A 23720-nucleotide genomic window follows, 5' to 3' on the forward strand; every position below is an offset into this window, starting at 1 on the left:
TTATTTCACCTAGTGTATTATCAAATAAATTTTGATTATCATTTGAGGAAAGCGTAAGGACATCTAACTGCGGGAAAATATCTTGGGCAATCTCCACTGGTCTGAAATAATAAATAAAAATAGTTAAAATAAAAAAATTAAACCAGATTTACAATTATTTTTTTTTTATTTTATGTAGACAATTCAATGCCGTGAAATTAATAGCAATACATTTTTTGTAAAAAATACAAGTATATAATGTAGATTAGTGCTTGTCAACTTATTGAATATTTAATTCAATTCTTGATCGAAATATTGTAAATAATTACAACAAGATAAAGTCTCTCCTTTATTTTGTGTAAAAATAAATGTTGTTGTATATTATACATTTACTGATAGCATAATAATTATAAATCACCAGTTTATGTATAATATTCAAATCCTAAGATATAAATTGAAACAAAATAATAACTACTTCTGCTTAATATTATATTACAAATAATTCATTCGTAGAAAATATAATTTTACAATTTTTCAATAAATTATATTACAATTTTATAAAAATCAGTGTTGAGAAAATGATTTATAATTATTATGATGATCAGCATCAGTCCATTGAACAGTTCAAATGAATTAGAATGGATGCTTACAATGTGTCACACAGCTTTTTGACATTTTTTATCACCAATTCTTTTTCCTCAGAAGCAGCTCGCTTGCAACTTTCTTTAGCTTCTAATTCTATTGCTTGACCAACTACAACTTCGTACTTTTTATAAATTTTGTCTATTACTCGAGGTAAATTGGCACAAGCAAGAATTTTATTTAAGCCAGTATTTCCAACACCGGCATGAATAGCCCCTGAAACATTCAAATAGTAAATATCATAAATTTCTTATAAAATAATTGTAAAGCTATTAATTATGTCAATTCAAGTTTTTTACTTTTACACATAAATAGAATATTGCGAATTCACTTACCTAAAACCACGGACATATTGACATCAGAAACACCATTGGTGGACTCTGCGGTATTAACATTATTATATCTGCCACAAGTATCACATTTTATCTTAAACTTTACGTGAAGTCCTTCTCTGTTATAGCCGTACATTTTTTCCATGTCTAAAAGACTGCTGCAGCTGGTGCATTTGAGGTTTTTAGCTAATTTTTCCAATGCAACTATACAATTCCCATCTGGAATTTTACATTGAGTAGTTTCATGCAGTGTTTCGAGAATTTTTGTTTTTTTAGCTTCTGACATAGCTGTTAGAGCTTTAGCTACTCTATCGCCTACTTTTTTTTTCACAAACCTCCCATTCTTCAAACGTGAAGTCATTATAAATAAATTATTTTTTAACTCCAAAATAAAAGTAACCTCAAAACATTAAAACTCTGTAGCACACGTCTCAGATATAATAATAATATACAGAAAGAGAATACAATGTTGCCAGATCTGAGAAACGACGCAATGGGTATATTTTTGGACTTCTGCGCACGTTCGCGCCACTGAAAATGTACACTGCACCTCAACTTTTTGTTATTGCATCATAGTATAGTTTACATAGGGGGACTGTTTTAGAAGTTGAGGACCACTGCTAGGTGGGAACGTCCTTAAGTCCCGGATTCTCCCACGACGAAGAGAAGGACAATGCCTATCGAAACCTGCTACCACGTTTTCAAGTGTTGATAAGACGGAGAGATCTCGAAGATCTTTATGATTTATAGGATACCGCCCGACAATTGGAGATGAGTTTTACGGCAAGTAATAAATACCAAGCACCACCGACTCCCGAAAACTCACTGCTACCGGATCTAGCATATCGCGGAACACGCGCTAACTCCCGTCAATCGCGATTCGCGTTAGCCAACCTAAATCTAGAGGATGAACCAAAGGATAACGTTAATGCTGCGTATCTAACGTCTATTCAAGAAAACCGATCAAACTCGAACGTTAATAGAAAAGCCCCGGATCCTAGACCTGACACACGTTATGATCAACGACCACCGAGGAATCATACCAGCAACCGGAATGACTACCGCCAGAATGAAAACCCGAGGAACGTTAACTCGCCTGTAACTTCTACCGCTTCGTCTGCCGACTCCAATCCATTTCTACCGACTACAGAACAAATAACTGCACGCACACGTCCTAGATTTGCATGTTACAATTGCCAGCAACCTGGACATCATCAGCGACAGTGCACCGTGCCACGCACGAAATTTTGCTTCACGTGCGGGTTGACAGGATACACCCGAGCCACATGTACCCGGTGTGCGGAAAACTATTAGGGGAACCGCGCGCAAGGGCAACCTCGGAACCCAGACCCACAGTAGAGCCCGAAACCTCACTCGAACAAATTGTCAGACCTTGTTCTTTACCTACCGAAATCAATAATACTACCGATTTTACCGCCTCTACCGCCTCTGCCGTCCCTACCGTCTTCAGCTACCGTCAACCTACCGTAAAGATCTAACTTCGTTTTCGCAACGCTGAGCTGTCGGAAAACTTGACTCTACCTTCACCGTTCGAGTCATTGTCTAAATTCCACCTTATTTCTACCGTCTGATTGATCCTCAAACACGTAACTTCATGTCTACCGTTTTAAGCTATCGTCAAAAGTTCACTTCAATTCTACCGTTCCGAGCTGTCGTGGAAATTTAACGTCCTTTCCTACCGATTTAAGCTACCGTGAAAAAACTCCGATTTTGACTTATTCCGTCAACGTTAACTGTCTCGTAATCACTCCAAACCACCCTCTGTATCAACTGATTTTTCGCAAAAACCACCACTGTAGTCTGGTCGAGAAGTGAGTTCACTGCGAAAAATAGTTAGAATGGTCTTAAAAATATGGCGATTGGTGCATTGGATTCAGAATTTAAAATGATGAAACCGGTATTTTTTAATCGATCCGCCATTAAAAATTTCAATTGTTATAAACAAAAAACGAAAAGAAAAAAAGGGAGTCTTCGTTTTATAGCTATAATTTCAGAATTATAAAAGATAAATGAATTTTGAAAAAAGATCCTAAAAGAGGAGGAAATTTCCGATGAAAAAGTCCGTACCTCCGGAATTCTAGCTTTATTATTTATAATTTTAATTTAACGTTGAAAAAAGGGCTCTGCGCGGCCGTTTCGGTGCCTAGGCGTCACCGCCTAGCGAAGCATGCAACACGAAACTATTTTTTTATAACATTCAATATTGATTTAAAAATTTGAATAAATTATAGTGCTATCTAGACACTTAAAGGAATGTAGTATTACCAAAAAAAATTTTTTACTCGATTTTCGTTCAAGTTATTTCATTGTTAATTAACTCATTTTTCGTAGACTTGACTTTTCATAAAATCACTTGTAAAAGTTTAAAAAATGGGTCTATAAATTTTTTTTTCTTCTGTGAGCTCTTCTTATGTAAATAATAAACAAGATTCAGTGGTAAAAGTTTATAAAAGTTTTTTCATTTGTTGTAACCAAATTTTGTGAGGTTGAGGGTAAAACGATAGAAACGAGATAATTGGTTACCCTACGGCGCAGTCACTAAGCTGAATAATTAGATAGAGAGAGAAGTAATAAGAGAGAAAGATACGATTGTTGGGCGCCAGACGCACATGCGTCAAAAATAGATAATTAGAGAGAAAGATAAAGGTAAAGGTACAGGTAATAGATAGAGGTAAGGTCAGGTTCTACGACGGTTTTGCACAGTTTGCTCAGATAGACAAGACAATGGTAGAGGGGCGGGGTCGAATCCAATAGATAAAATAAGAAACAGGTGAAGCAGGAATAGTATCAAATATATTAAGTAAGAAGCAATAAATTCAATGCCAAGCAAGTAGCTGAAGAGATTGAGATACAATTACGATAAATGCGATAATTAACAATATTTACAGCCAGAGAAAAGTTAAGCGAGAGATTTAACAAATAACGGAACGTTTTCCGAATTAGCGGGAAATATGCGCAAGCTCGCGATACTATGATTCGAGGTAATAACTAATACGGTTCTATAATGAGTATGCAGAACGGAAAAGATATACGGTACTTAAATTAAGCATTAAGGAAATAAACCATAAAATATGAGAAGCGATTATAAACACATGCGAAATACAACAATTGTAATAGTTATCAGATTACCAGAATGATCAGAAATAGGCAGACAGGGAATTATTAATTACAAGGTAAATTCAAGCAACAGGTCAAGTAGAAAATTATCATAAAATATAGGTACTAACAGATAATACGTAGTCTCTAGTTTGCGGTAAGTGCGAGAGAAAGAGAGATACTATTCGGTACGATGAAAGGTAATTCAAGATAAGGCAAACAATATTCAAGATAATTAATATGCAACGTACAGCAAACCAAAGAGACTGCGGACAGCTACGATCAGCGATATTAGCGAAGAAAATAATGAAAAAGATGTTATGCGATACGGCACAATACTCCAATGTCAAATGAACGACGAGCGGGACCGCGCATCGATGTAAGATCGCTCCCGCGGTACACTCACTAAGATACGATAATCAACGGTAATAGGTAAAGAGACAGATATAAACTAATCAGAGAAAATATAACAAAATAGCAATGTTCAATAGCTAAGATAAAATTTGACCCTTTAACAGAACGCGCTGCTAGACCGCGATATTAGACATTCAAATATTCCAGAAGAGAAAGATAATAAAATAAAGCAATAGTCACTACAATGCGTAAGTAATAGTCAAATAGTCGCGAAGTTACTTGCAATAAGACAGAGAAAGGGACAAGATAAGAGATAAGAGAGAGTAAGGTACGAGTCCAGGTGGCTCAAGCAGACTAACTGCAAGATAAAGAGAAAAAGAGTACGAGCCCAATTGGCTGAAGCAGACCAACTGCAAGATAAACAGAGAAAGAGATAAAGGCAGAGGTACGATATATTGCAAGTAATCTCGTGGCTTCACAAAATAGAAAAGGAACCTCACTTACGTAAAAGAAGATATAGCAGGTACTAGAGAATGCGGTACAATAGCAAGAACTAAATCGATAGATAGCGATAATGGCACTGAAGATCACGATAGCACGTCTTGGTTAGTCAGAAACTGAACGTAGAGTGACGAGATGAGCGATGATCCTGATTTTCGTCGAGCTGCTGTCACGTGATTCTACCTCAAATTTGCGGTATTCTAATTGGACCAGCAGGTCGCGTAGGTCTGGTCTGCGGATAGGCGGCGATAATCCCTCGCCGCTTGTTTTTCTTCTCCCTCGACGACAGGTATCAAGGTATCGGGACGTCGGAAGGTGGTCAGAGATGTTTTCCCTCAGCTGTGCGGTATCGTTGGTGAGAGGGGAGGTCGTACTGCTCATGTGTTGCGATATTGAGGTGTGCGGCAATATTACGTCACTTGACTGGCGACCGACTGTAACTCACTCCTTGCTTTACTGGTACTCCCCGTTGTAGCTATTTCGTCGGCGCTGCATCCCAGCCCTCGCTCATTGAAGCCCTCATGCCGGAACGATCTGGTGGTGATGGCCCTCAACCCGGATCCCCACACTAGATCCACCAGATCCACGTGGTCAGCATATCATTAGCCTATTCCACGCCGCAGTCCTTCGATAGGACGGTTCGTGAAGAGAAAATCGTCCTCTATTTGATAGTCAACGACTTAGTAGGTGTCATGGTCGGTTCAGCTCCAGGCTGATAAGTATCGTCGACGGGAAGCTTTTTTGTGTTTTTGACGCACAGCCCTGTACGCCGCCTGACGATGCATCCGAGCGGCAGAAGCATTCGTTCGTGGTTCGGCCCCTGGTCGATAAGTCTTAAATAGTCGGAGGTACTGCTTGTGCATCACGCACGACCCTGTTCGACAACTAGATAGGCATCCATCGGGAGTGGTTTCAGCGGTATTCGTTCGTCTGTAGTCGGTGGTGGTCGATGTTGAGCTGGTACGTGACCCCTGTCAGGCAGTGTCCTGGTATCTTGACGCGAAGGTCTCGCGGATGGTTCTCGTGGAGCGTTACAGAATTAGAAAATAGCATACAATTAGCTTAGTAAAGAGAATTCAACTTAAAGATAATTAGTCGTTCATTTTCGGAGTATTGGCCTCAGACGTGCTTCCGTTATTTTTAGCGATATCTGCACCTAGGGGAAAGCGATGAGTAAACAAAGTGACGGGGTACGAAATACCACGTCACATTGTTTATAATGATTTTTCAAAGTTATCAAAAATGGAACAATCCGGCTAATGTTATGAAAAAAATTTTTTTTCATAAATCTTGAATTTTGGTTGTTTTTAAATGAATATGTTGCGTTTATTAGCTTGGCTGAAAATTTTTTAACGTGTATTGTTTAAAAATTTATTATAAACAAATAGACAAGTTGAATATTTTTGAAAAATTTTTTTTGGTCATTTTATTGTTTTAGTGAAATAATAATTTAAAAAAAAAAAAATTTTTTCTTAAAAAAATTATTCAATTGTTTATAACTGTTTTTTTCATTTATCCACCATTTAAATTATTTATTCAGAAATAATTTTTTTTCTAAAAATCATCATTTACAATTGTCAATATAATTATGAAAATAATTTTTTTTTCTATTTGAATTTTCATTGTTTATTTTATAAACAATTTGTGATAAACAAATTCATATTTTCTTTTTATTTTTTTTTCGTTGCTTCAAAAAATTACAAATACAGCCATGTGCATCAGAGTTGTAAAAAAAATTTTTGGGGTAAAGTATTTTAAAATTCAATAATCAATAGAGAAAAATTTTTTTTACAACTCTGATGCACATGGCTGTATTTGTAATTTTTTAAAACAACGGAAAAAAATGAAATGAGAATATGAATTTGTTTATAACAAATCTCTCTATCTAATAAAAAAGTTTCAAACAAATGAACGTAGAAAAAGATTATAATAACAATAGTAAAAAAAAAATTATAATAACAATAGTATACGCATGAAGTTGGCGGTGGGGTGAGATGCCGAAAACAAAACAAAAAGCATCTAGCAAACCCTTTGACAGCTGTCATCGGCTGCTTATGACAGTCTTTGACAAATATCTATATAGGTATCTGTTTCTGACGCGCAAAAAATGAACATGCAAACGAAAATTATCAAGATGATTCCCGACGGGAATTGTCTTTTTCGCGCATTGGCGTATTGTGTATACGGCACTCAAGATCGACACGCAGAGGTGAGACTGAGTATCGTTTCAAATATAGTGGATAATTGGTCTACATTTGCGGGTTTTATTACAGGTAATGAGTCAAACGGTGCTGTGATTAGGTCACCTGGTGATTACAAATCACATATGAATAAAAATGCAATATATGCAGCTGCGGTCATTTTTGAGATATGTTTGATCGTGTATCGCGAAGAACAAATTCATCCACACCGGATCGGATCACAAAATGAAACATAATTCTCGCTACTCTTCACCGGCGACGGAGACAGTGGACACTTTGATGTCTTGCGGTACCAAAATGAAATTCAGATAGTGAGTAATAAGTATGAAAAGTAACAATCAAATAATAGTAAATCCAAATATATCACCAAACAGTCAAAAGTACAGCCAGGATTTACGATGACAATGGAGAAAGGAGGAGTTTCAAGCAGCAGACAAGGCGATGAAGATGGTGGATGGTCAGAAATATTACAAAAGAAAGAGGAAAATAAAATCGTAAGTGCGAAGAACCAAATAAGCCATAGAATAATATCCATAAAATATTCGTATGACCAGGTAAGAGGACGACCAGGATCGATGTTGGCCACAAGAGAAGGAGGTGTTTTGCGGAATAAACAGCAACGCAAATATAGAGAAAAAAAAATATACAGAAGGTGATTTTGGAGAATAACCGGCAGAGCGGTAGTAAAAATAACTCAACGAAGGGTGTCGAAGAATTAGAAGAATCGATTGAGATTATTGATTTGGAAAATAAATCAAGAGGACGGCCAACCAATGTGATGGACATAGAAGAGCGCAAAATTAGACGACGAGAACAGCAGCGAACATATAGGGAAGTGAACAAAAAATATCATACTGACTTTTCAACCAACGAACAGAAAGAAGGAGTTTCAACCAGCAGACAAGGCAATGGAGACGGTGGATGGTCGGACGTATCACAAAAGAAAAAGGAAAATAAAATTGTAAGTGCGAATAACCAAATAAGCCAGAGAATTATAAACAAAAATTCCTATGACCAGGCAAGAGGACGACCAGGATCTATGTTAACCACAAGAGAAAGAGGTGTTTTGCGGAGTGAACAGCAGGACAAATATAGAGAAAAAAATAATATAAAGAAGGTGATTTTGGAGAATAACGGGCAGAGCGGTAGCAAAAATAATTCAGCAAGTCAAGGAGATAGATCGATATCAATAGAGAAGGAACACCAATTTTCAACCAACGAATGGAAGCTTAGATTGATGAAAAAAAGAAAAGTAAGCACAGAAGGAATTGAAGTGGACAGCAAGTGCAGACGTGTCATCAAATCAACATGAAGGAATTCGCCTGTCTACTAGACAATGCGTAAGGAAATAGTGAGGCGCGCAGCGCCGAGTGCCCGAGGCGCGTAGCGCCAAGATGGGGTTGGCGCTCGAAGCGCGCAGGGGCGAAGCCCATAGTTGTTTATAAAATAAACAATGAAAATTCAAATAGAAAACAAAATATTCCTTAATAAATAATTTAAATGGTGGATAAATGAAAAAAACAGTTATAAACAATTAAATAATTTTTTTAAGAAAAATTTTTTTTTTTAAAAATCATTATTTCACCAAGACAATAATGTTACGTCCTACAGACTTCATATTCCTTTCCCACGCTCTTAGTTACCTTACGCTCTGTAGTCTACCCTTATCGTTCGCGAGTCAGCAGGTTCTCCTGTAACTCGCGGCTAGCTTGCCTGCTACATCCGGCAAAACCAGGCAGATCCATCCCAGCGCTCAAGCAAGACACCTATCCCTCTAAACCAAGACCATACCTTTTTCCCTTGACCGACTCCGTTGCATTGACCACTAATAAACAGCCATATACTTCAAATCGTTTACCTTCCCTTAATACCGATCCCTTTCTATTCCATTCACTTCCTGCATTGGAAGTAGTAGCACGCGAGTGCATAGTCGACGTGAACGGACCCTACAATGGCCAAATAACACCTTGGCTGGGCGTGGAGTAAGCTCCGATTACCGCTCATCGGAGCCTACGCAATCTACCCCGTAACAATTAAATAACCAAAAAAAATTTTTCAAAAATATTCAACTTGTTTTTTTGTTTATGATAAATTTTTAAACAGTACACGTTAAAAAAATTTCGGCCAACCTAATAAACGCAACATATTAATTTGAAAACAACCAAAATTCAAGATTTACTAGCATTAAACTTATCGCTTCGTACTTAATATATTTGATACTATTCCTGCTTCACCTGTTTCTTATTTTATCTATTGGATTCGACCCCGCCCCTCTACCATTGTCTTGTCTATCTGAGCAAACTGTGCAAAACCGTCGTAGAACCTGACCTTACCTCTATCTATTACCTGTACCTTTACCTTTATCTTTCTCTCTAATTATCTATTTTTGACGCATGTGCGTCTGGCGCCCAACAATCGTATCTTTCTCTCTTATTACTTCTCTCTCTATCTAATTATTCAGCTTAGTGACTGCGCCGTAGGGTAACCAATTATCTCGTTTCTATCGTTTTACCCTCAACCTCACAAAATTTGGTTACAACAAATGAAAAAACTTTTATAAACTTTTACCACTGAATCTTGTTTATTATTTACATAAGAAGAGCTCACAGAAGAAAAAAAAATTTATAGACCCATTTTTTAAACTTTTACAAGTGATTTTATGAAAAGTCAAGTCTACGAAAAATGAGTTAATTAACAATGAAATAACTTGAACGAAAATCGAGTAAAAAATTTTTTTTGGTAATACTACATTCCTTTAAGTGTCTAGATAGCACTATAATTTATTCAAATTTTTAAATCAATATTGAATGTTATAAAAAAATAGTTTCGTGTTGCATGCTTCGCTAGGCGGTGACGCCTAGGCACCGAAACGGCCGCGCAGAGCCCTTTTTTCAACGTTAAATTAAAATTATAAATAATAAAGCTAGAATTCCGGAGGTACGGACTTTTTCATCGGAAATTTCCTCCTCTTTTAGGATCTTTTTTCAAAATTCATTTATCTTTTATAATTCTGAAATTATAGCTATAAAACGAAGACTCCCTTTTTTTCTTTTCGTTTTTTGTTTATAACAATTGAAATTTTTAATGGCGGATCGATTAAAAAATACCGGTTTCATCATTTTAAATTCTGAATCCAATGCACCAATCGCCATATTTTTAAGACCATTCTAACTATTTTTCGCAGTGAACTCACTTCTCGACCAGACTACAGTGGTGGTTTTTGCGAAAAATCAGTTGATACAGAGGGTGGTTTGGAGTGATTACGAGACAGTTAACGTTGACGGAATAAGTCAAAATCGGAGTTTTTTCACGGTAGCTTAAATCGGTAGGAAAGGACGTTAAATTTCCACGACAGCTCGGAACGGTAGAATTGAAGTGAACTTTTGACGATAGCTTAAAACGGTAGACATGAAGTTACGTGTTTGAGGATCAATCAGACGGTAGAAATAAGGTGGAATTTAGACAATGACTCGAACGGTGAAGGTAGAGTCAAGTTTTCCGACAGCTCAGCGTTGCGAAAACGAAGTTAGATCTTTACGGTAGGTTGACGGTAGCTGAAGACGGTAGGGACGGCAGAGGCGGTAGAGGCGGTAAAATCGGTAGTATTATTGATTTCGGTAGGTAAAGAACAAGGTCTGACAATTTGTTCGAGTGAGGTTTCGGGCTCTACTGTGGGTCTGGGTTCCGAGGTTGCCCTTGCGCGCGGTTCCCCTAATAGTTTTCCGCACACCGGGTACATGTGGCTCGGGTGTATCCTGTCAACCCGCACGTGAAGCAAAATTTCGTGCGTGGCACGGTGCACTGTCGCTGATGATGTCCAGGTTGCTGGCAATTGTAACATGCAAATCTAGGACGTGTGCGTGCAGTTATTTGTTCTGTAGTCGGTAGAAATGGATTGGAGTCGGCAGACGAAGCGGTAGAAGTTACAGGCGAGTTAACGTTCCTCGGGTTTTCATTCTGGCGGTAGTCATTCCGGTTGCTGGTATGATTCCTCGGTGGTCGTTGATCATAACGTGTGTCAGGTCTAGGATCCGGGGCTTTTCTATTAACGTTCGAGTTTGATCGGTTTTCTTGAATAGACGTTAGATACGCAGCATTAACGTTATCCTTTGGTTCATCCTCTAGATTTAGGTTGGCTAACGCGAATCGCGATTGACGGGAGTTAGCGCGTGTTCCGCGATATGCTAGATCCGGTAGCAGTGAGTTTTCGGGAGTCGGTGGTGCTTGGTATTTATTACTTGCCGTAAAACTCATCTCCAATTGTCGGGCGGTATCCTATAAATCATAAAGATCTTCGAGATCTCTCCGTCTTATCAACACTTGAAAACGCGGTAGCAGGTTTCGATAGGCATTGTCTTTCTCTTCGTCGTGGGAGAATCCGGGACTTAATCGATCAAAATACGCACGCATATATGTGAGGTAAACGGCGACTGGCTCATTTCCGCCCTGCGTACGGTTACGGATCTCTTCACGCAATGTAAACTGTAAATTTGGATCACCGAAACTATAACGCCAAGCGTGTTCGAAATCGGAGAAACTGTGCCATTGGGGTCGTTTGCTGCGGAAGCAGTACAAAGCTACTCCAGAAAGAAAAAACGGGAGACTGTTAAGGATGTCATTATCGCGTAAATTAAATAAGGTTCTACCCTCCTCTATCCGCGTTAAGAAGGCTTCCGAATCTTCATTACGCGATCCTGCAAATTTTAAATTCCATTTTCGCATAACCTCGTATGCGGCGAGTGTATTTGGGGTGTTGTCATTGAAACGCGGCGGTTGAGCTGTCGGGAATGAGTCGAAAGGTTGTCGCGGCGTGTTATTGTTACGTCCGTGGGTAGAGTTTACTCCTGAGCGGAAGGAGTAACCTGGTTGGCTTCGCTTTTACGTTACAGGTCAACCGGAAATCAGGATGGGATTGAATAAACTGGAGTGTGTTGATATGTCGTTTATAAGTTTATTCCGTAGAACATGAGATAGCGGTCGGAATGAGTTGTGTGTTGCGAAAAGATATATATGAAGGCGAGATGTGGAATTGTCGAGTGTCAGAATAGGAGTGTCCCTCGAGACGTGAAACGGACGGGTGCAGAAAAGGTGTCACAAAGCTAGGAGTAGGGAATGGAATTTGAAGAGTAAGCGTGATAGTGAATAGCGTGAGACTACGTAGAGATAAGAGGACAGGACAGAACTGTGGGAGAGTTAGCGAGTAGGAAAAATAGAAAGAAGTGGTATGTTGGACGTAACACCCCCCCCGTCAGAGGGAGCAAGAAGGTGGAAATGTGAAACATGATTTGTGCTTAAAATTAGTTTTACAATTATTCTTATTATAGGTAGTGTATGGTTTATATTCTGGATTACGTATGAGCGTAAGGCATATAGTTATAATACTATGGTTACATAATGTTGTTTAAAGCTAGGCGCCTAGGGTTAATGCGCATGGAAGCGGGTTAGTACACTTAAGCCTAAACAACAATGATTTTTTTTTTTTTTTTTTTTTTGATATGTCGAGATACAGAGTTTGACCTATTTGTACAATGATATCGGTTATGAGTGTAGATATATTTTGGGCTAATTTTAAACTAAGGGTATAAGATCGTCACTACAATTATTTTAGTGCAGTAGTGTACACAAGTATTTATTTTATTTATGTCTGTTTGACAGCGCAACAGCAGAACTTGATAGCAATATAGTAATTGCCTATTTGTAATAAGGTTTTCGTAAGGTGGGTGGGTTTAAAGGAAGCGGAGGTGGTGTGTGATGAACTGCATGATGGGTTTCTACTTCGTTGGGAATGGGTAGGACAGAAGAAGTAGGTGGGTGAATAATATTCAGCTCGATTGGATTGTCATACCCTGTTTGTATGGCTCTAAATGTCTGGTTCGTCTTTTTTGTTTTGCAATGTGTGCACAGAGTAATGACCTTGCCGAGGCATGAGTGACGGTAGAATAAGTATAGGGTTGCGAGAGATAGCAAACCAACACCGCTGTAGGTAAGAGTGTCTTTGATGTGCAACATATAGCGCTGTGTGCGGTGGTGTGTGCTGATATCAGTAGCTTGTTTTGCGATATCCTGCAGCGATAGTCCGGTATTGGCCAAGGCATGTACATCTATGTGCGAGGTTTTGTGGAGTGGGGGGATTGCAATTAAGGATAAGTCGGTGGAAATATTAAAATCAAGACTGAGGGATACTTGACTTAGATCCAAGGTAACTTTGGGGACGTAGGAGAGAGTCTCGGTAGATTGTGAGCGTTTCGAAGTTTTGAGAGTGACCTCAGAAGTACTAGCCGTACATAGGTCGTCTAGGGTGATAATGCCTGAACCGGAAAGTGTGACCCGAGAGGTCTGGTCATTTGGGCAGAGAGTATGAAGAGTCTCAGGAGTGGAAGCTGAGAAAATCCAAGAATTAGATGTTGATAATTCCGTCCAGTAGGTTCCATCGAATGCGGTCAATCTGATATCACATTGTTTTGAAATTTTTCTGGACGGGTTCAGAAAAAGGTCTACCTCGCAGAGTTTGTGAGTCGATGGTCGGAAAAGCGGTTGTGTCAACTTACATATGAATTTTCCTAAGGATAAAATGCATTTACTAAATTTGGATTCCGAGATTTGAAAGTACGACGCTCGGTTAAGTGCTATAGCTATGTAGTCGCTGCCAGGTTGAATGTAAGCGAATTTGTTATTTGCAGAGTCGTATGTCTGTCTAACGGGGACGGGAAGCAGTCGGTACAGGTCAAAAACCTCGGAGTTGAGCAACGGAATAGATATCACATAAAGCAGTCTGGGTTCGTAATACGCTATGTCGATTTTAGAGATTCGAATCAGTTCTTCAGCGTAATTTGGATCCATTGGAATAGGAAACTCTATTTGTGGTCTGAGTGACTGGATATGTTTAAGACTGGAAATAATCTGTTGTGGTGATAGAATTTTAGGGTGGACGATACCTTTTTGAGCGAAGAGGATAGCGTTTACTAAGCTGGACAGGTCAAGTTCATACTCGTTCAAGTGTCGGTCCAGGTCAATTAGTCGGTTAAGTAAAGTCGTTCTGAAGGTATTGTTGGCGATTAAGGCTTTTGAAATAGCTGCATCAGTCGAGAGGGCCGTGAGTAATTTATGTTGTTCGCGGTCGTGGCTTATCATGCTGTCGATTTCTTTCCCGTAGACGCCCAACGTTGACTGTACGATATTTGTCTGTTTGTTAAGCAGGGATGCTAAGTGTCTACTGTCGTTGTACAAGTTGTCAATTTGTTGGTTAAAATATTCTCCGTCTTTTACGTCTAGCGTGCCGAATAAGGATTTTGATACGCTACCAATGAAATTAATCGCGCCTCGTGTTCCGCGATGGTGGGCTAATTTAGCAAGTTCGGAGTGAGTGGATTCGCCTGTGCGATGGCCAACTAAATATTCTATTCGGTTTTGGTATAGTTTCATGGTTTTTATTCTATCAGCCAACATTTGAATATGGTCGCCGGTGTAACAGTAGTTTTTGGCGACAGAGCATTTACCTTCTATTATGGTTAAGAAATCTGATGCTTGGTCAAGTCGGTCGAATAAATATTGGAGGTCTATGTAGTTCAGCAAAGTCCATTCTTTGTTATATGTACGTAGGTCTTGCAATTGTTCGAAGAAGATTCCCGGGTTCTGATTCAGTTGCTTAATCGTGACGTTAGTCGAATCGTCTGTCGTGCTGTCGAGAGCACTGCACCTGCAACGATATGCAAGAGTATGAGACGTAATGTAACGCGATCGCAGGCAATATGGTAGCATGCTATTGTCGGTTGTACTGTAGTAGCTATTGAAGGGGTTAATGTGGGATTTTACTATGTATGTGCGATTTTCAGTTTATTGAGATGAACTATTTTAGTTTTGTTTAGCGTGAGGTATATTTCGGCGTTAACGTCATCTATTATTCGTTTGATTACATACGGGCCTTTATAATGATCTTGGAATTTTGACCTTGTTTCGTTCAATAGGTAGACAGTTTGTCCTACTTCAAATCGTTGTGGGTTAATTGTTCTGTCGTAGTGTTCCTTACTTTTCTGTTTAGCTTGTTTCAGATTCAACGCGGCGCGTTTACGGATGTCTGTGAGATTCGCTATTAGATCGAGGAGGAATGTATCGTATGTATGCGTGGATGTGTTGCTTAGTATCGCGTCTGTCGGTAGTTTAGCTTCCGAGCCGAAGATCAGCTGGTGAGGTGAATAATGTGTACTGTCGTGTTTTGCTGTATTATAGCAGAAAATGGCGAAACGTATGAATTCATCCCAATCTTTACCTTCGTTGGTGTAATGTTTGATGTATTCGGTAATTACGAGGTGACTTCTTTCTAATGAGCCGTTTGATTGCGGTCTATAGGCGGTTGTTCGTAGTTGTTTAATTTTGAAGAGTTTACAAAGTTGTTTGATGACTGTGCTCATAAAATTCTGTCCTTGGTCTGTAAGTATTGCTCGAGGAGCACCGTAACGTGTAATGTATTCTTTTGCGAATGCTGCGCCTATAGTTTTGGCGGTGGCATCAGGTAAAGGGATGGCGTCCAGGAATTTTGTCAAATTGCATTGTATTGTCAAGAGATATTTGTTGTTCGATTTAGTAAGGGGTAGAGGTCCAACAATATCTAATGCCACTTTGTCAAAGGCCTCTGTGGGCGTGTCAGTGATTGCCATGGGTAATTTTGTTTTGATCCTGACTAGTTTTTTCCTCTGGCAACTGCCGCAAGATCTGATGATATTTTGAATTTGCTTTTTCATATTTGGCCAAAAATATTTTTCTCTTATTTTATTGAAAATTTTTGTAACGCCTTGGTGTCCTCCGATCAGTGACTCGTGGTACTCTTTGATCATGTCTTCGCGTAATCGTTCGTCTGGTATAATTGTAGTATTTCTACAAAGTGTTACTCGAATGTCTGAATCCGCAAAAATGTGATAAATCAGTTTTTTAAAGATAGATCGTAGAATATCATCAACTCCTGGTCCTGACATGGGGAATGATATGGACCGAATGTCTAGTCCGGACAAGATAATCCTCAAGTTAACTAACGTGTAGAAAATGTCGTCAAGTCTGCCCGGGTCTGATTGACGTGGTTTCACTACGAGGGTAAATATGTATTTGTTGTTTTTCAACCGAGTTTTAATTACGTCGGATATTTCTGGATTCTGGTTTTGAAAGGATTCCATGCTTACTAGATTTCCGTCTATCAACTGTTTTTCTAGTCCTTCTGTCCAACCACAATTAGCTGATACGAAATGAGCGTAATTGTCGCACAACATGAGAAGTCCGTCATTAGTTTCGGTTACGTTGGGTGTTGGTAATATGTCATTTTGATTTTGTATGAAGTAATCTAAGCAACAAAAGTTGTCATTGTCAATATGGGGGCGGTCCGGTTTTCGCTCTTCGGGATTCTCGCGACGTTGTGAGCCTAAAGGTGGTTGCGTTGCCGTAGGTACAACGGAGGCATCGCTATCCGTGTCTTCAACAGCTGACTCCGGATCATGTGTCACGGAGTCACTCTCCGAGATATCAGTTGGGTAGCGCGAGGGAGTAGAAACCGGAGCATGTCTTGGAGCTGACCTAGTGCCGGTCCGACGCATTGGCCGACGAGTTACAGGGGGAGCAGGGATTCTGGGTGTTGATGCGTCTGCTTCAGATTCAGAAGATGTCGAGTCATAAGTCGGGTTTTGATAATTACAAATGGTGATCTTTATGTCGGAGTCTTTAAATATGTAATGGATCATCCGATTAACAAGGTTCCAGTCTAACTTATCTAAGCCGCAGCCTAGTCTTGGAATCGAGAGCGATTTGACTTTGTCTTGTTCTAAGCAATTCTTTAGATTTACTAGGGCGTTGAACAGTGTTTCTTCAGTTGGTTTCTGGTAGTGGTATTTTTTGGTTACTAGATTGTAAATGAGGCGGTTACCATGTGGCAGTGCCAATACGTTCGTTACTTCAGGGTCTAGTTGTTGTAGTTGATCTCGGGTGATTATTTTCCTATTGATTAGTTGTCCCGCGACTCCTCGTGATGTCTTGCAGTCTGCCGAGATGCAGTGGGCTAGGTTATCTTGTCTGTCGAGGAGATTGGCGCGTATCTCTTGAATAAATTTACTATGCGTTAATGGTAGGTGGTTAAGATCTGTTACGAATTCCGTGAATCGAGGGGCGTAATTTCGTCCTTTACTGGTAGTGGCTTCGGGTGTCGGCTTATTCAGTGTGTCGGACTGTTCTTCACGTATTTTAACACTACGACCTTGGGGCTTACCGGAGTTTTGGTTTGATTCAGATGAGGTGAGTGGTTGAATTCGTTCCGTAGTTTGCTTGATCGTTTTATCGACTACGATCGGTGCCTCCGTTGCGCTGCTATTGTCAGTCATACTGGCATTTGAGTCAGAGGTACCAGTAGAAGTCGAAGTGTCTTGTAATGCTTTGTTTCGTCTTCGTGGGGAAGGGTTGGTGGATTCATGTGCAGATTCATGCGCTCGTATTGGGTGCTGGTCTACATGTTTCATTCGCTTGTGAGCGCCGGTAGATGAAGATAGCGTATCCGGTTCGCGAGCACGTGTTGGGTGTTGGTGAGCTATTTTGGTGCGTTTGTGAACGCTGGTAGACGAAGACAGCGTATCTGGTTCGCGAGCACGCGTTGGGTGTTGGTGAGCTACTTTGGCGCGCTTGTGGGCGTCAGTAGATGAGCATTCTGTATCGGGTCGTGGCCGTTTTGAGGTAATAGGTAGAATTCGGAAAGAGTCGACAGGTGGATTTCTGGAGAGCGCGTCTGCGTTAGAGTTCGCTATTCCTTTTTTATGTTTTGTGACGTACGAATATTCTTCCAACTTCAGTCTCCAGTGCATTAAACGAGAAGTCGGGTCCCGTACGTTTTTGATCCACTTTAGTGGTTCGTGGTCTGTTACCAGAGTAAAGGTTCTACCGTAAAGATAAGGACGAAAATGTTTGACGGCGTAAACGACTGCTAAGAATTCTTTTTCGGACACCGAGTAATTGATTTCGGCCTTTTGTAACACCCTAGATGCATACGCGATTGGTAAATCCTCGCCATCTTTGTCTTGACTAAGTATTGCTCCTATTGCATACTTTGAAGCGTCGGTTGTTAGGATGAAGGGTTTTTCGAAGTCTGGATACTGCAGTATCGGTTCTCGACACAGACTATCGCGTAGTGTTTCGAACGCAAATTGATGTTCTGCTGTCCATAGGAAAGGGCTATTCTTCTTTAGCAAATTATTAATAGGTCTAGCAATTTTTGAAAGGTTAGGAATGAATCTTCGGTAGTAGCCTATCAAGCCTAAAAATTGTTTGATCTGTTTAGGATTCTTGGGAACTGGGTAGTTTTTTATTGCTGATATCTTCTCCGGATTAGGTTTCAATCCATTTTGAGTGATGACGTGACCTAGGTATGCTACTTCTTTACGCAGAAATTCACATTTATCTGGCTGCAGGGTTAGTCCTGCATCAGACAATCTCTTCATGAGTTTCCGAAATTTGGTTTCGTGTTCCTCCAAGGATCGGGAGTAAATGACTATATCATCCAAATAGACAAACATATCTGTACCCTGTAATCCCGATAGAACCTGATCCATTAGACGTTGAAAGGTGGATGGGGCATTTTTTAAGCCAAATGGCATTCTAGTATATTCGAAATGGCCGTGAGGAGTCGAAAAAGCGGTCTTTGCGCTGTGATCGGGATCCATTGGAATTTGGTGGAACCCAGAAGCCAGGTCGAACGTTGAGAAATATTTTGCGGAACCTAGCTGATCTAGGATATCGACGATATTTGGTAGCGGGTAAGCGTCGCCAATGGTTTTTTCATTTAATTTCCGGAAGTCAATGACCATTCGCCACTTCTTTTCGCCGCTAGCATCTGATTTCTTGGGGATGATCCAGACCGGAGAATTGTAAGGAGATGAAGAATGTGTGATAATGTTCTGATCAAGGAGTTTGGTCACTTGTTTTTGTATTTCGTCTTTGTGTACTCTTGGGTGTCTGTATTGTTTGGTATGAATTGGTGCGTCATTGGTAGTAGGGATCGTATGGCTGACTAAGTTTGTATGTCCCAGGGTGTCACCCGGGAGGAAAAATAAATGGTTGAATTCGATAGCAAGATTAACTATTAATTGTTTTTCTTCGTCGTTCAAATGATCCAATCGTAAGTTTTCTTTTAAAATCTCAAGGCGTCTCGAATCGTAATTTGGGGATGTGGGAAGAACGCGATTCTCGATCCTTTTTTGTTTTTCGTGTAAGACCTGTGCTAGTAAGACCTGTCCGCTGCTTGCAGTACTTGTATGCGTTAGGTGTGTTTTTGCACTGAGCGTGGCGGTGCTCGCGAGTTCATCGACTTCTTCTAGTGTTACGACTGGTCTTCTTATTTCCACAGCTGATTCGTTGGAATTTATTGCATAAACGTAAGCAAACCCTTGTTGGTTGGTAACCAGGGCCTGTCCCAGGAATATGTTAGCGCCTACTTCCAACTGTTCTATGAATCCCGTTTTTACAGAGGGATTCGAAATTTTTAGTGCAATCACCTTGGCCGTTCGTGGTGGTATCAATATGTAGTCTTCGTTTAGGAGTTTGAATGGTTTGCTAGTATTGTTCGGTATTATTTTTTCTGTATCGAAAGATATCGTTGCATTTTCGTTCCGTAAAAATATCGATCCTAAGATTCCGTCTTCTTGTATCGGAAACAGATCGTCGACTATATGGAATATATGAAGGTTGTCACCGATTCGAATGCTAGTTGTTCCTACTACTTTTATTGGCTCATGTATAGCACTGGTAACGTGGATCTGATCTTCGAGTAATTTACACGGAACATGCGGATGTATTGCTCCGAGTTTAATTATGTTTACATCAGCACCGGTGTCAACTATAAATGTGCTGGGTTGTCGTGTGAGTTCACCGGTGGTTATTCGAACCTTCGGTGTTTGTGTGACAGATGTTATGAGGATACGCGGTGGTGTTTTTGTGTTGGTTCTATGATTGTTAAAGGGAATAACGCCGGTTTCGCGAGAGATAAGGTAGTTGTTTTTGAAACAGATAGTCGCCTTTTCCGAACGTAAAAAGTCTGCACTCAGTATACCGTCTTCGATGATAGGGAAGGAGTTATCGACAAGATGGAATTCGTGGCGTGTATTAGCTAACTCGATGTAGAGACTTCCTATTGTTCTGATGGATTCTTCCGTTATCCCTGAAATCTGCCTAATGTCCGTCTTTGTGACGTGGACTCTTGGGTCGATTTTATCGATTTTTAACAAATTAATATTAGCGCCAGTATCTATTATTAGTGTCACGTACCCATTCAAAGATTGCGGGCATTGTGTTCGAATCTGTGGAGGGCCAGATTCTAATTGTACGGAGCTGACGTTTGGTTTGGACGCTGCTCCGGTTTGAGGGAGGTCGATGCGTCCGCGCGGCCGTCCCTGAACTCGTTTAAATGGTTCGCGTTGCCTGAATATTCGCGATGTTGCTTTGCTTCGTATGAAACTTCTGGGTGGATGCCTGTATCGCAATTCTCGTTCGAGTAGTCTTGTGTTACGTAATTAACCCTGAAGTTCGATCGTGAAGTATTTGGTGTGTTATACTGTTGTGAGCGTTGCCTGTCATCTCGCGTCTGGTCTAAAGGTTGGTTTGTCGGGTCTCTTGCTCGATATTGGGTATTGGGATTGTTCTGTTGTTGACGATTAGTGTTATTTTGGAAAATTCTTGAATCTTGTTGGAATTTTGGATTCTGGGGATATTGGGACCGATTTGAGCGGCACTTATCGTTTGAGTGGCCTTTGCGACCACACTGCGTGCAAGTTGTGTTGTTGCGCTGTCTCGTTCTGCACTCCTCTATACTATGACCTGCCTTCTTGCAGTATCTACACACTACTAATAGGGAAGGTTGTTCAGGACAATATTTGTCGATGTGATCGGTTAATTTACATATACTACATTTTATGTGGTTTTGTGTTTCGTAGTTAGTATCACGGTATGAGGCTAGTTTAAGTCTATCTGATAATAGTTTTTCAGTCTTGGTGGCCGTGTCTATAGCCATTTGTAGGGTTTGTGGATTCTCGTGAGCTACTCTTATTTCTAATTCGTCTAGTAATCCTTTGATAAATCTTAGTCTTGCGGTCTCTTTGATATTTTTCTTTAGCACTTGAGCATCACTGATAGATTCTGAGGCATCTATTGATTCGCACGCTTGTCTTAACAGATGTTTTATTCTAGCACCGTAATCCAGAACACTCTCGTTTCGCCTCTGTGCCGATTGTGCGAGGTCTAGCTGGATATCTGGGAGGTGTTGTTTAGACGCGTAGGCCTGTTTTAGGCAGTATAGCAAATCTCGAAGAGAATCCGGATTATCTGACTCTATATATTTACTCGCGTCGCCTTCGATTTTCGTGCGAATGAGTGTGGAGAATAAATTCAGTTCTCTGGCTAAGACAGCTTGTTTTGCGCATTCTACTTTAGTTATGAATTCGGATACGGGCATATTAGTGCCATTGAACGTGGGAATCAGAGCTAATGCATCTTTAAGAGGCAGGTGCGGAAAAGTGCCTTCGGTAGCCATGTTGTAAATTTTAATCTAGGATTTGTTGACTTACAAAGTGAAGATGAAGAGGAGGAACGGAATAAAATGTTGCATTCTTCCGTGAGGATGTTGGTCCAGCGATTTCGTGTCTGTAGTCGGTGATGACGTCGGTGTGCGTTGTGTCGTACTAGAAGTCGTGAAGAATGAAGATGTCGTCGTAGTAGCAGCAGGAGATAGTCTTTCAGCAATATCGATTTGGAGATACGGATTTGTCTGTGACGTTCGTGTGAATCAGAGATCGTTGATTGCGTTAACGTAGAATATGGCTTTCAGAGTGTCTTCAACACTATCACACAGTGGTATTACTTTTTTATTAACATCACTGAGCTTGCACACTTCAGAACCGGTCTATCAGATGGCACTTCATGCGTAGCACACACGTAAAATTGTATCACTGAATTTCCGGAAAGCGAAGGCCACCGCTGCCACCAATGTTACGTCCGTGGGTAGAGTTTACTCCTGAGCGGAAGGAGTAACCTGGTTGGCTTCGCTTTTACGTTACAGGTCAACCGGAAATCAGGATGGGATTGAATAAACTGGAGTGTGTTGATATGTCGTTTATAAGTTTATTCCGTAGAACATGAGATAGCGGTCGGAATGAGTTGTGTGTTGCGAAAAGATATATATGAAGGCGAGATGTGGAATTGTCGAGTGTCAGAATAGGAGTGTCCCTCGAGACGTGAAACGGACGGGTGCAGAAAAGGTGTCACAAAGCTAGGAGTAGGGAATGGAATTTGAAGAGTAAGCGTGATAGTGAATAGCGTGAGACTACGTAGAGATAAGAGGACAGGACAGAACTGTGGGAGAGTTAGCGAGTAGGAAAAATAGAAAGAAGTGGTATGTTGGACGTAACATTATGATGGAACGGGGTAGCTTCGCGACGCGGGGTAAAGCTAGGCGGTATCGGGAGGTGTTCTCGCGCAGTGTTTACAATATGCGTCCGGTGTTCCAGAGGACCTCTGATATCGATAACCGCAGCGCTGTTTTGGTTTGACGATAAATCATGCGTATTACCGGGAGAAGTATTATTTAACGACAGATTATTTTCCGTGCTTATTCCGATTTCATGCGTCGATTGTGGGCTTTGTCTTTCGTCCGTCGGTATTCGTAAAGACGATGTGCCGGCTTCGGCATCAAGCGTAGTTTTATCGGGAGTAGCGGGATCGGTGTTTTCTCCGTGAAAAATTCGGTAGAATCGGATTAAACGATTTCGTAAGGTCGGTAAAGTTCCTTCTGCCGATAATGCACACTGTCTTAGCTCGTAACGTAATTCCGCTGCAGTTAATAAATATATCCACGAGTCCTTTACAGACGGCAACGAAGGCATGTATTATTGTTTGCGATTCACAACACTGCTTGTAGCGAACACGGTTGAGCGAGCGACACACACACGGCTGATCCTGGGTTTCAAAAAGCGGTCACGAGCAAGAAATACGGTCTCACTCGTGAGTTGTCAACAACTATAGCGGGCGATAGAAAAAATTGTCATGGGCCGCGCGCTGCTCTCCGCGAACAATGCGTCGCGTCGGCTAGAAGTAATACTCGCGAGGGATTATTCCGTCGTCGTAATAATATCTGTAATCCGGGATGTTCAGTCCGCTGAATATATAAGTATTTTGGGTCGATTGGTCATTCAATATCAACTGTTTTTCAAGTACTACTTGAATCTTTGTGTTAGTAACTGACTGAGTGAAAGCGGGAAGAGGTTTCTTTTGTTAATAATAATTTCTCTCTTTTTCTCTCTCTCTCTCAAGTTTTCAACTGAATTATTAACTGGAATTTTTCTGTAACTGGCCTTTTGTGACCCCACGTTGGGCGCCAATTTGTAACGCTTAATTCTGTTACCCTCGGATGAGGACTTACCGTTGACACTCTGGCGCGATTCTCCACTTATTCAAAATATCAAACTATAACAAAATCAATTATGTTGGGACCCAGACGCGTTAGCGTCGATTTTCAAGCAATAATACGAATCAATAACAAAAACACAAAACCGTACAAAAAGAATAAATAGAGAACCCGTTGTAT

The 23720-nt window shown here is 40.4% G+C and overlaps 1 protein-coding gene across 1 annotated transcript; it reads right to left on the minus strand.

Moving 5' to 3' along the window:
- Positions 1-504: 504 nt before the first annotated feature.
- LOC124295048 lies at positions 505-1572 on the minus strand. Its single transcript, XM_046743176.1, has 2 exons — positions 957-1572; positions 505-837 (listed from the first exon to the last, which is right to left on the minus strand). The coding sequence occupies exons 1-2, from the start codon at positions 1312-1314 to the stop codon at positions 626-628; spliced, it is 570 nt and encodes a 189-aa protein (XP_046599132.1). The 5' UTR covers positions 1315-1572; the 3' UTR covers positions 505-625.
- Between the last annotated feature and the right edge of the window lie 22148 nt (positions 1573-23720).

The sequence above is a fragment of the Neodiprion lecontei genome, chromosome 6 (genome assembly GCF_021901455.1).
Source record: "Neodiprion lecontei isolate iyNeoLeco1 chromosome 6, iyNeoLeco1.1, whole genome shotgun sequence".
In the NCBI taxonomy this organism is placed as follows: Eukaryota; Metazoa; Arthropoda; class Insecta; order Hymenoptera; family Diprionidae; genus Neodiprion; species Neodiprion lecontei.